The sequence below is a fragment of the Rhinopithecus roxellana genome, chromosome 12 (genome assembly GCF_007565055.1).
Source record: "Rhinopithecus roxellana isolate Shanxi Qingling chromosome 12, ASM756505v1, whole genome shotgun sequence".
Taxonomy (NCBI): domain Eukaryota; kingdom Metazoa; phylum Chordata; class Mammalia; order Primates; family Cercopithecidae; genus Rhinopithecus; species Rhinopithecus roxellana.
Window position 1 is genome coordinate 33796974 of NC_044560.1, and position 12935 is coordinate 33809908.

The 12935-nt window shown below is 40.9% G+C and overlaps 1 protein-coding gene across 4 annotated transcripts in view; it reads right to left on the reverse strand.

The window, feature by feature from the left end:
* Positions 1–12935, reverse strand: part of TYW3 (tRNA-yW synthesizing protein 3 homolog) — a 39752-nt gene that overhangs the window by 2494 nt on the left and 24323 nt on the right. For all 4 annotated transcript variants that reach the window (XM_030942909.1, XM_010381097.2, XM_030942911.1 and 1 more), the window contains 2 exons: positions 6862–6933; positions 4126–4259 (listed from right to left, as the gene is read on the reverse strand). In XM_030942909.1, the coding sequence (XP_030798769.1) occupies positions 4126–4259; positions 6862–6933 (206 nt within the window). The remainder of the gene's footprint in view (positions 1–4125; positions 4260–6861; positions 6934–12935) is intronic.

Genomic DNA, 12935 nt, shown 5'->3' on the forward strand with positions numbered 1-12935 from the left:
TCCACAAATCTCGAGGGCAGGGGTAAAATGCTGCCAGTCTCTTTGCTAAAACCTAACAAGAGTCACCATTGCTCCAGTTCCCAGTAAGTTCCTCATCTCCATCTGAGACTATCTCAGCCTGGATTTCCTTGTCCAAATTATAATCAGCATTTTGGTCAAAGCCATTAAATAAGTCTCTAGAAGTTCCAAACGTTCCCACATTTTCCTGTCTTCTTCTGAGCTCTCCAAACTGTTCCAACCTCTGCCTGGAACTGGTACCCAGTTCCAAAGTTGCTTCCACATTTTTGAGTATGTTTTCAGCAGTGCCCCACTCTACTGGTACCAATTTATTGTATTAGTCTGTTTTCACGCTGCTGATACAGACATACCTGAGACTGGGCAATTTATAAAAGAAAGAGATTTAATGAACTTACAGTTCCATGTGGCTGGGGAGGCCTCACAACCATGGTGGAAGGTGAAAGGCATGTCTCACATGGCAGCAGGCAATTGAAGAGAGCTTGTGCAGGGCGACTTCCATTTTTAAAACCATCAGATCTTGTGAGACTTATTCACTATCACAAGAACAGCATAGGAAAGACCTGCCCCCACGATTCAATTACCTCCCTCCAGCCCCCTCTCACAACACATGGGAATTCAAGATGAGATTTGGGTGGAGACAAAGCCAAACCATAGCACTATCTCTTTTTCCTTTGTTCATGCTGTTCATCTTTTTTATCTATCATGCTATCTCCCCCTTCCACAGAGCTCTTCATATAATAACCCTGCCTGCATTTTAGGCCCTGCTCAGTGACTTCTTCCATGAAGCTTTCTTTGATTACACTATACCACTTCTGAGTATATATCCAATAAAACTGAAAGCAGTGACTCAGATACTTGTACAATCAACATCAATCATCATTTATCACAAATGATGTTCATAGCAGCATTATTTACAATAGCCAAAAGGCAAAGACACTTTAAATGTCCATTGACAGATCAATGAATAACAAAATGCAGTCTATAAATACAATGGAATATTATTCAGTCTTAAAGAGAACCAAAATTCTGATACACGTTACAGCATGGATAAATCCTGCATTAACTAAGTAAAATAGGCCAGATACTAGAGGATGTATATTGTATGATCCCACTTAGATGAATTACCTATAATAGTGGAATTCATAGAGAGAGAAAATGGAATAGTGGTTAACAGGGGAATGCAGTATGAGGAATGGAGAGTTAGTGTTTAATGGGAATAGAGATTTAGTTTGTGATGATGAAAACGTTCTGGAGATGGACAGTGGTGGCAGTTGCATAACAATGTGAATGCACTTAATGCTACTGGTAAAATGATACATTTCCTATTACGTACATTTTATCACAAAATAGAGTAAAAAAAAAAAAAAAATCAACCATTGAAAGTGGATTCAATTACTTTTCTTCCAGATTTGCTTTATCAACAATATTACATGACAATATATTCTGCCCCTTTATTGAGCATTTTATGTAATATTTTCTCATTACACACTTGGTGAAAAGAACATGGCTAGTTTTATGCTACTCATAGCCAGATGGTGGTTTCATCTGACCCATGTGCTGACTGCTTATTAACAGATACAAAGATAGCCTTCCTCTTGTAGTTAGTAAATAGCTATCCAAAGTTCTCTAGATCGTTATGTATGGATTGTCTTCCTACATCTGGTGTCAGTCCCTGTCTCTTCCAGTCTCCAAATTAGCTGTTTATAAAGCAGGCTGCTGCTTGAAGGTCTTGTCTTGACAGCTCCAGAAATAGGAACCCAATGGATAAGTCTCTTCCCACTAAGAAGTGGGCTTAGGAATTGTTTCTCATGAATAAGGCCTTCTTTTTATTAAAAATATTTTACCTCTCTAATTTTCACATTTCTAGAATATTTCTTATTGCTGAAATGTTACTCAGGAGTTTTTGAGTTTTTGAAATTCTCTGAATTGTGAAACTTTGGTCCTTTGGCAAACCAATCTTAGTACTTAATTAATGTCTGATTGCATAACTCATCACCTCCAGTATTTTTTTCTCTTTTCAACATCAGAAGAGTAACTCTTTTTCTGCATTTGGCTGAACATACAGCTGTTCCCAAAGGAGCTCCTTAATTTGTTCTCACTTTCTAAATTCACATGTAATCTTCTAATCAGTATCTTAAGACATTTTTACCCTTCTTTAATTTTTCCCTGATTTTATATGATAAGCATGGCTCTTAATGGCAGCATGCACTCTCAAAACATATTTTTGAGTCAATGGATTTAAGCATAATTTGATTTTATAGTTGGTGAATGTGGCTCAATTAACTTCACCAGGTGTATAGTTAGTTGATCTTGGGCTCTATTTATAAGCTTGTTAAAATTCAAGTAAGGAAATGGAGAAAACTGATTTGCTACCTCCTATGTTTTAGCAAACAGTCTCACTGGATTACAATTTAGTAAGTGGTAAACTTATGGAATGGTACCAGTAAATACTCACGTATAGTAGTCTGTAGTCTGGTGGAGTGGATTGTTGCTTATTTAAAAGTATTACTTTAGTTAGAATACTTGCTCAAAGCATTTTGTGGCCAGGTTTTTGTGGTCAGTTTTTCTCAACCAGGGTGTGGCTGGAAAATTAAGCTCTAGTACACTAAGACAGCCATTGTAAGTAATGAATTAACTTCTCTCCAACGTATCTAAAATAGTACATGTTACATAAAATCCTTGAGATAATTCAGAAAATAGTCACTCAAATAACTTGGTAAATTGTGTGGTTCAAATGAGGAACCCCAGCTGAGAAAGCCTGGATGGTGATATTTTTATGGTTACAGGTTTATTCTCCATCAATCAAAGATGGAGAAGGGCTATCCTGTCCCGAGAGTCCAAAACATAACAGGGTCAGGGCAGTCATTATAAATACACTATCTAATGAATATAATAATTATTCTTTAAGATAGGTATTTCCCAGAAGTCAGAGATAAGAAAATTGAAGTCCAGAGAGCTGAGCAATTTGGTGGAACCAGACTGCGTAACTCAGAACCAGGATTTGAACCCAGTTCTGCCTCGGTGGCCTACTTCTACTTCACTTCACCCTTTTACACTGCTACCACTAGCACTCCTGGCCTTCAATGCTTCAAAAAAAGTTCTAAGTATTAAAGAATCTTAAGCATGCAAGTTAAGCAATAGGAATCCTTTGCACTTTACAAACATGATTTGATAAAGAATGGCTTAGCAGACAGGCATACTAGAAGTATCCTGAATGAGGCTATTATGATGGTCGTGAAGGAGAAAAGCAGCAGTATGGATGGAGACAAAATGACTGAAGAGATATTCAGGCAGCGATTGACTGAATGGAGGTAGCCAAAAGGGTGGGGAAAAGAAAAAAAGAAAATTATAAATGACATCAAAATGGCTATTACTCCTTGGATAACTAAAAACTGTGCATCTAGCTGATGGCAGGTCAGTGGCATTACTTTCATATATGAAAGACAGCATAATATTTACTACTTTATATAAAATCTTTATTCTTGCGAAAAAGTTGTAAAAGAAAATAATATAAAAGTTTCCTTTGCCAGGAGGTAATGATGAAGAACAAAAGAAGTATGGAGATGTGAAATGAAAACTATACCTTCCTACTTAGAAAGTTATGGCAATTCTAGATCTAATCTATGACAAGAGTTTGGTATTAAACTAGCCTAAGCCAGAGAAGTGAAATATTTATCAGACAAAAAGTCAACCAGGCTGTTCCCCTAAACAGGAAAGTCTAGGTAATCTCTGATAGGTCACATCTATGGGTAATGTGCACCTCTTCCCTGGCCGCCTTCAAATTCATCAGTTACGGTTCCTGTGGCTGCTGGGCTGTCTTTCTGGAATGATTATGTTTTTCCCCTTTATGCCGGCTTCTGGTGGTCATGTGCCCTGCCATTCCCTAGAAAGCCTCTCCCGTATGCTCCATTTAGTGACCATGGCAGCCTGACCTACTCTCATCTATTACTTTGATCATCTTTTTATTATTAATGATAATAAAAATATTTTTTAATTATCTACAAATAGATGAGCAGTTAGCATTATAAACTGAAGATGGTATGTATTAATGTTTTCAAGGATGACCTAGGCATATAAGAATAACATGGAAATACCCAGTTAATATACCTCTCAATTCTTTTCTTGTTTTCCTCCATTTTTTGATTTGCCACATTTAACAGGAAGTCAATATATTCCTCTGTCACCATCAGTTTTCCTTTATGGCTTAATGGAACTTCTAAGCCATGTGTACTACGGACAGCCTACAAGGAAAAAACAATTTAGATATGAAGACTTAGATACCAGAGACGCTGAAAATAACTCAAGAAAAGTCCCAGTCAGGGCTGCGTTTGAACATACTTTAGTTCCATTACAGCAGTTAGGTTAGTGCTTTGATAGAATTTAGCTGAACACAGTTAAAGGAGATTAAATAAAATTTTTTCCATCATCTACAGTCATTTCTAAAGAAAGACATTCTATACATTATCTTTCAGAGAGGCAGATGATATCAAAGAATCAAATAATTTTTAACAATTTCAATCTCACTATAGCTTAGAAAGCCATAATACACAACTTAAAGAAAGAAATAAAACCTCAACAGAAATCTCAAGCGAAAATCAAAAGGAACTGGATGCCAAGGAGTCTCAGTGCTCTTGGAGCAGAGCACAGTTACAAGAGTAAACCATGCCTCCTCTATCATACACAGGAGCTGCTTCTCAATGCTTTAGGGTTCACAATCTTAATAGCCCTGTTGATGAAACAGTCAACGTGTTCCAAGTAGAGGCAAACACTAGATAGAGGTTAAGAACAACCATACAAATGCTGTAAAAATTATTTTGAGAATAAAAATTCACTCCATAAACATTTTTATTTTTATTTTTTTCAGAGTTTCGCTCTTGTTGCCCAGGCTGGAGTGCAATGGCACGATCTCAGCTCACGGCAACCTCTGCCTCCCAGGTTCAAGTTGTTTCCCTTGGAAAACAACTAATAGTTCTATGTGGCTGGAGCATAAGTATGTAAGTGGGAGATGAACATAAACAGGTAGATGCAAAATAGTCTGGGTAAGACCTTGAATACCAGGAAAATGTTTGGAGGACGTGAGATTTTTTTTTCTTTTTTTTGAGACGGAGTCTTGCTTTGTCGCCCAGGCTAGAGTGCTGTGGCACGATCTCGGCTCACTGCAACCTCCGCCTCTTAGGTTCAAGCAATTCTCCTGCCTCAGCCTCCCAAGTAGCTGTAATTACAGGCACATGCCACCACGCTCGGTTAATTTTGGTATTTTTAGTAGAGACGAGGTTTCACCATGTTGGTCAGGCTGTCTCAAACTCCTGACCTCAGGTGATCCACCCACTTCGGCCTCCCAAAGTGCTGGGATTATAGGCATGAGCCACTGCACCAAGCCGAGGCCCTGAGTTTTTTAAAAGGGGATTCTGATAGCGCTGGTTGGAGGGACTCAAGGAGAAGGCCTAAAGTAGGAAGACTAGTCAGGAGACAATGTTAAAGACTGAGGTTAGGGAGTCTGAGGGCTGGGCAGTGCCAGAAGACCTAGGGTGGGGTCAAGTATTAGAAACAAGGGGCAGCATGGATAGGACCTATAATGAATTGAATATGGAAACAAAGAAGAAGGTGAAAGAATGGCTGTTTTCACTTGGGTTACGAGATGGAGTAAAGAGTGAGATGGGGACACAAACCAGTACCACGGGCTTTAATTTTCTTTTCTTTTTTATTTGAGACAGAGTCTCGCTCTGTCCAGCTGGAGCGCAGTGGCGTGATCTCCGCTCACTGCAACTTCCACCTCCTGGGTTCAAGCGACTCTCCTGCTTCAGCCTCCCGAGTAGCTGGGATCACAGGTGCACACCACCAAGCCCAGCTTATTTATGTATTTTCAGTAGAGATGGGGTTTCACCATGTTGGCCAGGCTGGTCTCAATCTCTTGACCTCATGATTTGCCTGCCTTGGCCTCCCAAGGTGCTGGCATGAGCCACCACATCCAGCCAGGCTTTGATTTTCTATTTAGCCATGCTTTAAGGGGGTCCTCTTTTGTCATCCACCCCTAATAGGGAAATAGGTTATTGTTAAAAATAGGTAGAAAATAGGAGAGTATAGGAAGATAGAAGGAGGGTAACCTCAGATAGTTCAAAAACATGCCATGCCAAACAGTAAATACCAAGAAATCAGAATAGGGCAAAACATCTAAAGGCTAGCTTGCCTAGAGAAGGACTCAAAAAGAAAGCAAGTCTTAAAGATCATCTAGTCGAAAGGTCGGCAAATCTTTTCTCTAAAAGGACAGATAGTAAACATTTTTTGACTTTGAAAGCCATATAGTATTTGTCACAACTACTAAAGTTTGCCATTGTCTCACAAAAGCAAGCTTAGACAATAAGTAATCAAATGAGTATAGTGGGATCTGGCCCTATGTGGGCTGAATGTGGCCCTAGGACAGTAGTTTGCTGGACCACTGATACTGTTGAGAAAATTCAAACCCTGAGGGACTGAGGAGCTTGCCCAAATTCACACAGTGCAGCTGTGATCCAGCAGGTATCAGTACACGGGACTTTGGACTCTCTCTGTGACTCTTTCCATGATGTCACAGTGCTTTTGGGCTTTGCCTACTTAATGAGGAGGGCAGAGTTAAGAATCAGGTTAAAAGTAAATGGAGAAGAATATTATAAAATAAGACCTCAAATGTAAATCTAAACTCTGGACTTAGCCCTGTAGGAAGGAGCTAAGTCACTGAAGGTTTATAAGTAAGAGAATGGTAAGAAGATTTGAGAAAGGAGACATTAAAGCCAGGAGTCTAATTAGGTTATTCAATCTCTGGATCACTTTACACTAAAAAAATTGCTCTTTGACAAAATATCTTACCAATATAGTTTTTCCTCTCTTTCCCACCGTTATGCCAGAGTTCCTGAAACCAGAATCTATTGCCACGGAATGCTGTAAGAAAATAAAACTTGTTAAATTTTGATACTGTGGGTAATCAGATCATCTGTTTAGCTCCACAAACTACAGAAGCATATATGACTCTAAAACCTATTAAGGTTTTTAAAATTTTTTTTTGGCTAGCCAATACGGACTATGCTTAAAAATGACTTTGATCAAACTCCTAACATCAGGAAAAATATTGAAATATGAACTACAGACATGTCATTGAGAAAGAGTAAAAGTAGAATTCAATCACAAACAGTGACATTTGGCTAGTGATTGCTTCCAGAAAGCAGAATGTAACCAAAAAACAGTCATTCTTCTAATTGTGTTGTGTAAAAATAAACAAAACAAAATCTTTTAAAATAAGTAACATGTTTCTCAGTTTCCTTTCTATTGCTTAAAAATCTTTGTTGAAATGATAGAAGAAAGCATAGAAAGCACAAAAATTCTGATCTGACTGGGGTGGCTTTGTAAGTTATTTTATCAGTCTCTAAATGTTAGAGAGCCCTGGGGAGCACACATGGGTCCTTTCTTTTCTCTAGCTCAGTAGTTCTTAAGCAAGAGTAATTTTGAACCCCAGGGGCCATCTGGCAATATCTGAAGACATTTTTGTTGTTGTCACCACTCAAGGGAAGGGGAAGAGGGATCTCTAGCAAATAGTGGGTAGAGGTCAGGGATGCAGCTTAAACATTCTCCATTGTACAGGACAGCCCCCACACAAATAATTATTTGATCTGAAATGCCAGCTGCGCCATGGTTGAGAAATCTTGATCTAAGTACATGCTCTCCTTTTGAGATTCCCTGGTTTAAATACCATATATAGACATATGTATATGTATAGATATAGATCATCTATATACCTATAGATATATAGCTATATAGATGAATCCCATTTCCAGTTCAGATCTCTACCCTTAAACTGATTCTCCCTAATATAAATCTATTTCTCTCACATCCAGTTTTTCTAATTTCAGTAAATGACACCATCATTCATCTAGCTGCTCAAGCTCCAAACCTAGACAGCCCTGATGCTTTCTACCTCTTCATCCCCTATACCCAATTCCCATTGATTCTACCTCTATGATTACCTCAAATTAATCCAGCTCCTGCCACATCCACTGCCCACTCTTTTCAAGTCTCCATCACCTCTCTCCTTAACTTCTGGAGGAGTCTCCCAATTAGTCTCTGCTTTCATTCTTGCCCTCTTCAAACCATTCTTGCAAACTAGCCAGCGACAGAATCCAAGCTCTAAACCATGACTAATGATGTTCTATTTGCTCTAGCCCTGGCTATTTTCTCTAACCTTGAGTGGCTTCCCTTCTGTTCTTTGAATACTCCAAACCCTTTCCTACATCAGCTTCTTTATTTTTGCTGTTTCTCTATCAGGACTACTCTTTTCCTGGCTGGTTTCTTGTCATTCATCCTGTTTCCATTCAACGCTACTGCCTAAAAAGGTCTTCTTCTTCTTTCTTTTCTTTTTTTTTTTTTTGAGATGGAGTTTCACTCTTGTCACCCAGGCTGGAGTGCAATGGTGCAATCTGGGCTCACTGCAACCTAGTGATTGCTTTCAGAAAGCAGAATGTAACCAAAAAACAATCATTCTTCTAATTGTGTTGTGTAAAAATAAAGAAAATCTTTTAAAACGAGTAAAACGTTTCTCAGTATCCCTTCTATTGCTTAAAAAAACTTTGTTGAAATGATATAAGAAAGCACAGAAAGCACAAAAATTCTGATCCGACTGGGGTGGCTTTGTAAGTTATTTTCTCAGTCTCTAAATGTCAGAGAGCCCTGGGGAGCAGACATGGGTCCCTTCTTTCTTGTAGCTCAGTAGTTCTTAACCACCCTCTTTAAAGGCAGCTCTGCCCTGACTCTCTAGTGGAGTGCCCTGCTTATCTCCTTCATAGCATGTCTCACAGTGAGAAATTACGTTTATTTACATACTTACTGTCTGCCTCTGTCCCCTAGAATACAAATATAAGCTCCTTAGGTAAGGACCCCCCTCAAAAAGGGGCTGTGAAGAAGTGAATTTCTCAGTTCCTCTAAGTCCACTTCAATTTGCTCCCTGAAATGTTAGCCTTCCAATGAGGCTTAGGCCCACAGAAGAGCACAGCTGGGCTCAATCAGGATTAGCACAGAGAACAGAACATGGATATAGAAACAGGAGAGTCAAACTCTGGAGACACTTCAGGGATGTGATGTGGTATAATGAGACTAAAATAGGGTTAGATAAAAGTTCAAGGTTAGAGCAGAGACTGAAGCCATGAGCCACTGAATGATTAAATACCATGTTTTAGAGACTATCTCTAAATGCTCATGTTCCTCAGGCCCTCTTCCCTTTTTCTTCTGTACTTTTTCCACAGGTGATTTTATCTAGGCTCATGGCTTAAAAGAATAATTGTGTATTGGCATCTTCTCAATGTTTGTCCCCAGTCCACATGGCTCCCCTGAGTTCCAGACTACCCAAACATCTATTTGAAATTTTCACTTAGGCAGTGGTGTTATGGACTGAATTGTGTCTACAGGGCTTCAAAATTCAAATGTTGATGCCCTAAACTCCAATGTGACTGTATTTGGAGATGGGGCCTTTAAGGTGCTAATTAGGGTTAAATGAGGTCATAAGGATGGAGCCCTGATACAACAGGACTGGTGTCCTTACAGGAAGTAGAAGAGACAAGTGACGTGCATACACAGAGGAAGGGCCATGAGAGGACACAGGGAGAAGGCAGCTGCCGCAAGCCAGGGACAAGGGCCTCAGAAGGAACTATCCCTGTCAGCACCTTCATCCTGGACTTTCCAACCTCCTAACTGTAAGAAAAATAAATTTCTGTTGTTTACGCTACCCAGTCTGTGGTATATTGTTATGGCAACACTAGCAGACAAAAACAGGTGTCTTATAGACATTTCACACTTAACATATGAATCACATTCTTGATTCCCATTCCTTCTGAGAGGTGAAGCCAGCTGGACTTCCTGGGTCTACTTGGGAGTTGGAGAACTTTTCTGTCTAGCTAAAGGATTGTAAATGCACCAATCAGCAGAAGATTGTAAATGTACCAATCAACACTCTGTAAAAAAGCACCAATCAGCGCTGTGTCTAGCTAAAGGATAGTAAATGCACCAATCAGCACTCTGTAAAAATGCCCCAATCAGCGCTCTGTGTCTAGCTAAAGGATTGTAAATGCACCAATCTGTACTCTGTAAAATGGACCAATCAGCTCTCTGTAAAATGGACCAATCAGCAAGACGTGGGTGGGACCAAATAAGGGAATAAAAGCTGTCCACCTGAGCCAGCAGCAGCAATCTGCTTGGGTCACCTTCCAAGCTGTGGAAGCTTTGTTCTTTCATTCTTCACAATAAATCTTGCTGCTGCCCACACTTTGGGTCTGCACTACCTTTATGAGCTGTAACACTCACTGCGAAGGTCTGCTGCTTCATTCCTGACGTCAGCAAGACCACAAATCCATCGGAACAAACAACTCTGGACGTGCCACCTTTAAGAGCTTAACACTCACTGCAAAGGTCTGCGGCTTCATTCCTGAAGTCAGCAAAATCACGAACCCACTGGGAGGAACAAACAACTCCGGACGTGCCACCTTTAAGAGCTGTAACACTCGCTGCAAAGGTCTGTGGCTTCATTCCTGACATCAGCGAGACCACAACACCACTGGGAGGAACAAACAACTCTGGACGTGCCACCTTTAAGAGCTATAAAACTCACTGTGAAGCTCTGCTGGCTTCATTCCTGAAGTCAGCAAGACCATGAACACACTGGGAGGAAAAAACAACTCTGGACGTGCCCCCTTTAAGAGCTGTAACACTCACTGCGAAGGTCTGCAGCTTCACTCCTGAAGTGGGCAAGACCACGAACCCAACGGAAGGAAGAAACTCTGGACACGCTCATCTTTAAGAACTTAACACTCACTGTGAGGGTCCGTGGCTTCATTCTTGAAGTCAGCAAGACCAAGAACCCATCAGAAGGAACCAATTCCGGACACATTTTGGCAACCCAGATGGGACATATTTTGGCGACCCAGATGGGACAACCGCCTATTGCCAAGTGTTGAGTACCATTGGACCCCTTTAACTTGGTATTCTGTTCCATTTTCCCTTAGAATTTGGGGGCTAAATACCGGGCACCTGTGGGCCAGTTAAAAGTGACTAGCGCGGCCACTGGACTAAAGACATGGGTGTCAGGCTTTCTGGGAAAGGGCTCTCTAACAACCCCTGACTCTTCAGAGTTGGGAGCGTTGGTTTGCCTGGAACCAGTTTCCACTTTTCCTGTACTTCCGGGAGGAGCCGAGGGTCAACAGAAAGGAAAGCCATTCAGCTCTGGGGTCCCAACAATAAGTTGGTTGGCCCTGCGGCCATGAGCAGAACTCTTAAAGTCACGTTGCCCAAGCAAGACTCGCCCATCTATCCTATCTATCCTGACCCTTGCCTCCTGGGTCCTAACACCTGTCAGACAAACTTCCTCTTGTCACTCTTCTCCAAGGCTAGTCCTGCTTCTAAAAACCACTCCCTGTCTCTTGTGCTTTTCTAGTTTCTCCTATAAGAATGATTTCTAGTATAAACTTCAGGACTTTGTTTCCTTCTTTAGGTACCCAGGCTCACCAATCAGAAAGACATAATTTTTTCCTAAAGCCTTGTCAGGTCGGGGGACTATCTGGAATTTTAGGATCTCTTCTCAGACAAGCAGACCTAGCAAAAGCTATTTCCGAAGCTATGCTATGGGGAGCTTCAAAAATGATATTCTTCCTATTCAAGTGAGGACAAAAGGCATCACTCTTCCAACCCTGGGTATATCCCTCAGGGTATAACCCTCCACTTCATTTTTGGGGCATAACATCTTTACAGGACAGGGATAAGGTCCCAATACTAACAGGAGAATGCTTAGGACTCTAACAGGTTTTCGAGAATGTGTCGGTGAGCGCAACTATTCCAATCAGCAGGGTCCAGGGACGTCGCGGGTTCTTGGGCAGGGAGAGAAAGGAACAAACCAAAACTGTGGCAGTTTTGTCTTTCTGATGGGAAACACTCAGGCATTAACAGGCTCACCCTTGAAATGCATCCTAAGCCATTGGGACCAATTTGACCCACAAACCCTGAAAAAGAGGCAGCTCACTTTTTTTCTGCACTACAGCTTGGCCCCAATATTCTCTCTCTGATGGGGAAAAATGGCCACCTGAGGGAAGTATAAATTACAATACTATCCTGCAGCTTGATCTTCTCTGTAAGACGGAAGGTAAGTGGAGTGAAATACCTTATGTCCAAGCTTTCTTTTCATTGAAGGAGAATATACAACTATGCAAAGCTTGCAATTTACATCCCACAAGAGGACCTCTCAGTTTACCCCCATATCCTAGCCTCCCTATAGCTCCCCTTCCTATTAATAAGCCTTCTCTAATCTCCCCTGCCCAGAAGGAAACAAGCAAAGAAATCCCCAAAGGACCACAAAACCCCCCATGCTATCGGTTATGCCCCCTTCAAGCTGTAGGGGGAGGGGAATTTGGCCCAACCTGGGTACATGTCCCCTTCTCTCTCTCTGATTTAAAGCAGATCAAGGTAGATCTGGGGAAGTTTTCAGATGATCCTGATAGGTATATAGATGTCCTACAGAGTCTAGGGCAAGCCTTTGATCTCTCTTGGAGAGATGTCATGCCATTGTTAGATCAAATCCTGGCCTTTAATGAAAATAATGCTAATAGTTGCAGCCTGAGAGTTTGGAGATACCTGGTATCTTAGTCAAGTAAACGACAGAATGACAGCTGAAGAAAGGGACAAATTCCCTACTGGTCAGCAAGCTGTCCCCAGTATGGATCCCCACTGGGACCCCAACTCAAGATCATGGGGACTGGAGTCATAAACATCTGTTGACCTGTGTTCTAGAGAGACTAAGGAGAATTAGGAAAAAGTTCATGAATTATTCAATGATGTCCACCATAACTCAGGGAAAGGAAAAAAATCCTTCTGCCTTCCTCAAGAGGCTATGGGAGGCCTTAAGAAAATATACT